This window comes from Lactuca virosa, chromosome 4, assembly GCF_052849685.1.
Source record: "Lactuca virosa cultivar CGN04683 chromosome 4, Lactuca_virosa_CGN04683_v6, whole genome shotgun sequence".
Taxonomy (NCBI): Eukaryota; Viridiplantae; Streptophyta; class Magnoliopsida; order Asterales; family Asteraceae; genus Lactuca; species Lactuca virosa.
In genome coordinates this window covers 73,659,265-73,663,895 of record NC_136429.1, presented here as the reverse complement: position 1 = coordinate 73,663,895, position 4,631 = coordinate 73,659,265, and the positions used below count along the sequence as shown (strand labels likewise).

At 37.8% G+C, this 4,631-nt stretch overlaps 1 protein-coding gene across 1 annotated transcript; it reads right to left on the bottom strand.

The window, feature by feature from the left end:
• Positions 1-569: 569 nt before the first annotated feature.
• Positions 570-2,128, bottom strand: LOC145105423 (AT-hook motif nuclear-localized protein 18-like). Its single transcript, XM_079042529.1, has one exon. It carries the CDS (start codon positions 1,758-1,760, stop codon positions 807-809), a length of 954 nt encoding a protein of 317 aa, XP_078898655.1. The 5' UTR covers positions 1,761-2,128; the 3' UTR covers positions 570-806.
• Between the last annotated feature and the right edge of the window lie 2,503 nt (positions 2,129-4,631).

Below are 4,631 nucleotides of genomic sequence, written 5' to 3'. Positions count from 1 at the left end.
AAATGTATTTAACTATTAACTTTGATATTGACGATATTTGTTTAGCAATTAAAAGGTAAAAGAAAAGAGCAAATTATAATTTTTTTAAAGTAATTTTTTTAAAATAATTTATATGGGAAGACGGTAATATATTTGAATTTGTTGAATGATGATGGAGAATAGAAAGTATACAATCATAAACTGTGGGGTTTCTAAAATGAGGTTTTTAAGGTTGAATTTTTTAAGTTGTTTTTGAGGTTTTTATGGGTGATGTTGCAAGAAAAGGAAACCTATAGACACGTTAAAATACTTAAACTAGGTAGCTTTTGTACATCTTCATTATATCTTTCAAGATTGTCCATTAACTAATTAAAGTCAAGAAAAAAAATTAAAATTACAAAATATCAATGAATGGGAGCCCCTGGAATATATATTTTCTAGGACCCAGAAAACCATACCAAATTTTGATTATTAATTTGCTATAACTTAACGACTTCTGTGGGATTTTTGTTTTTTTTTTTGTTTCACTAACTAGCATTCGAACACAAAGTCTGGTAATTTATTTGGAGAAGTTTTGAACACTTGATAAATATCATAATCGGTCGATATCCAATAGCGTCATAATTTCAACAACTGAAGGCCATAGCCATATGGTAGAATATTTTCACAAACTTTTTACACCCTAAATTTTTAAAGCAAACATGCTATTAAGTAAGTAACATCGCAAACACAACTAGTTTATATGAAATCCGAAAAAGGAAGAGGTTTGCAAAGGTGAAATTAAATGAAAATAGAATGAACCGAAAGATCTGTTACACTCCTTCGCTTCAGAAAGGGGGACGATTTGCACCCCAATATGCATCTGTTGGCAATTGGCATGAATTTAGCAAGTTGGGAGGCAACCCATGAAATAACGATGGATTTCCATCGTTCATGAGTTGTTGTTGTTGGCTACCAATACCAGAAGGCGACCCTAGAGGCCCGTTTCCTGAACCTGGCGTAGTTTCTTCATCTTCAAGAGGAAGTCTCTCATACGCAGCATTCCCAAAAGATGCTGCCATGATCACTACAGGGCCCGACGCCAACAAAGGCCCCACTACTCCACCTCCAACTACCTGTCCTTGACCACCAGCTAGGTAGATGGTCAATCCTGAAGCCGCAGGCGGAGCTGGCGGAGGAAGGAACGAACCTGACAGTGATAAGATCTCGAATCGCCCATGAAGTGTCACAATGGCCCCCGGTGCCGCTGGCTGCTTTAGTGTAACGTTGGTAACTGTGCCATTACCGCTTAATATACACACCCCTCTTTGCCTTCTCGTCGCAAAGTTCGATATACTTTCTTGAATATCACACCCATTAGCGACCTCCATCACATGGGACCTCAGCGCGTTCGCGCTATCTCTGGTGATGATTATGGGTGGCTTTGGTTTGTTCTTGGAGCCAGCTGGGCGGCCGCGAGGGCGTCTAGAGCCACCACTTCCACCACCGCTGCTATGATCTCCTTCGCCACCGGTCACAACCGACGCCAATTCTCTATTACCATCATTGTTAATATTGTTGTGGTTTTCTTCACGCTCTCGCTTTTGGCCATGGTTGAGGCTGCTACTTCCACCACTTTGCTCATCCTCCTCGGAATTTGGCTGCTGTTGATGATGCTGCTGTTGTTGCTGCTGATGGTGATGAACATGGTGTTGCTGAAACTGCTGGTGGTGGTGCAGCTGCAGATCTCTAGTATGAAAAGGAGGAGGTAGATGACGACCATGGGCAGTGACTGGATCCATCTTGAATTCTTGACCAAATACCCTCTAGGCAAGTAGCAAAGATGTTTTGTTGGCTTTCTTGAGGGTTTCTTCTCTAACCTTCACCAGTAAACCCAACCAAATTCTGAGCTGAATCTTCCATATTTGCAACTTCTTTCTCTCTACTCACTTTTCTGAATCCGCTAAGAAAATAATATATGAAGAATTTGGTTGCTGTTGGTGAAGGTTAGAGAGAGAGAGAAAGATGCTCTTCTTGTGCTGCTAAGTGTTGTTTGGGTTAGGGTTAGGTCATGAAGGAAGAGGAGAGAGATAAGTTTGCGTGCGCATGGGCGGTGAGGTGGGTCCTACGTTTGTCCCCCATTGTTACCCATGTTCTTCCCCAATTCTTGAGTTCTTGCTTCCACTTTTAGAGTTTCCTGTAGTAATTTTCATGTTATATACGCTCAAAGCCTTGTTACATATTGTCACATTTTTGAGCTTGGTTAATTCATTTAAGGTGTTTTACATGGTTTTAGTTAAAAAAAAATTAATATCATAAACCTCTTCTTTTAAGCCGCAAGAAACTTATATAAAAAACACTATCAAGACGCTAGAGATAACAAAACTTTCAATCAAAGAAACTTAGCCAATTTGACCAGTTAGCATTTTAACCACCTCTAGCTCTAGTCCTTAGCCAGAAACCACCCTTTTGATGTCATTAGTCATGTTTTTCTAATTTCTACTCTTTATCTCGAAAAAACTTTCGTTGTGGAATGCATGAGAACCAACACGATCGAGGGCGGATCTGTCTGTTGCATGAAGAAGACGTTCGAGGGCGGATCTGGTATCTCTGTTGCATGAAGAAGGTTCTTAGCACCCGTTTATTTTTTTTAATAATAATATTAATATATATTGTAACGCCTTATTTGTATAGTAAATTTTTCATTTTTAATTTAGATAAAAGATTGTTTTCATGAAACCCAAGTCAAGAAAATCATAAGTATCAAATACAGTCATTCCAAAATATCAGAGTATCAAAACATGCAGAATCACAAAAACTGCAGGCAGATGTGTACAATCAAACATTTGTCTTCCCGCGATCATATGAAGTATCTGAAACACATTTAATCCACAATTTTAAGCACGAAGCTTAATGAGTTCTCCCAAAATATCACATACAATACAGCATAAATCAATAACTAAGAGTTATCAGCAACCATGTGGATTATCAGCAATCCCAACGGGCTAACAGCACTCCCAGTGGACTAACAACACATCCTATTGACTAACAGCACGTCCGATGGGCTAACAACAAACTCTATGGGTTATCAGTAACCTTGAGGACTATCAGCAGTAACAGTGGGCTAACAGCACGCCAAGAAGTTACCAACAACAATGAATCATATAACAACAAACAACAAATAAGATTTAGCTAGTCTACCATGCATACACTATGGCATAAGTAATATAATGAGAAGAGTCAGCTCGCAGATAGTGTAACGACCCAAAAACAATAATAATATCTTTCATTTTTTAAAACCCATAGTTTCATTCACCAAACATCTCCAAGTCAATCACCAAATACAATGTCAAAATGTCAAAGTACAATTATCCAAAATGTGTGGAAATCATGAGGGGAAGATGTTGTGCCATCACGTCGGGCCCTTCCCTTTCGGACTGGAAGTACCTGAAACCATAAACATAAACTGTCAACACACAAGGCTTAGTGAGTTTTTGCAAAATACCACATACCAAACATACAACTGGGCCTATGTCACACCCCCAAACCTGAACGGCGGAAACGTTCTGGGGTGGATGACGTCATGTGTAGTATCACAACAATTGTATCATAGCAATCACAGTAAACACAACCATTACATTGAATACATATGTGAAAAAGGTTTACATCTGTTTAAGTCTTGTTTGTAATACATCAAGAAGTATAAGCAAAACATAAAGACGTGACCCTAAACGCTCCGTCTTCTCAAAACTCCAGGTGGTACCTGTCTACTGATTTCCTGAGAATACAAGCAGTTTTGAATGAATATCAGCATAAAGCTGGTGAGTTCATAAGCGATGTTTTGTAGTGAAAACTTGTTGATGAATCTTGTAAAAATGTTCGTATGTTTCCAAGAAAATCCAATATTTTCTTTAGTAAAAGCATGATCTTGCCAGTTCCTTCTATGAATATTTGTTACGGTATCCTTTGTAGTATAAAACATATTAGTTTGCATGCTTGGTTACTACTCGAATGTATAGTATGATGAATTCTGTATGAAAAACCACTGTATGAAATGTTATGTTTGAAAAGCCTGGCTACCACCATTATGTATAGTAGTTTTATTAAATAAAACCATGTGTTGTATTTCTGAAATCCCCAAATGTAGTGTATAATAGTTCTATTAATTAGAATAAAACTAATGAAGAATGAAATCTCGTAAACAAAGGTTAGTTTATACTTATTGTGAGTCGTATAACCATGCTTGATATGACTGGTGACCTCAGCGACGTTCTTCAGGCGTCGTACGGTATGATATTTGTCACCCCAGGCATGCCTGCCTAACTGTAGCTAGCAGTTTAGGTGTGGGATTGTTAGTCTCGAATAGATCTATTCACAAATCTCACGATCTCCCTCCAGGAGACTCTGGTTACACTAAACGTTGAGGATTTTACCAGTACCCAGAAGGATACAAATGAAGAGTGGTCTCACAATCCTGTATTAACTAGTTTACGTGTGGTTCTGTAGTAATCTACTGTATTGAACTCTGTATGTATAATGTATAAGATAATAATTATACTTAAATAATTATTAAATGTTGTTCTCTTGTAGTAATGTATATCATAAACTAAATCGGTCATAGTTTATATGTTTACCCATGAATGAAATTTGAATCAGTAAAAGCTATGTATTGA

Bases quoted from the DNA above. Each gene is read 5' to 3' on its own strand.
- LOC145105423 (XM_079042529.1), bottom strand. From the start codon at position 1,760: ATGGATCCAGTCACTGCCCATGGTCGTCATCTACCTCCTCCTTTTCAT.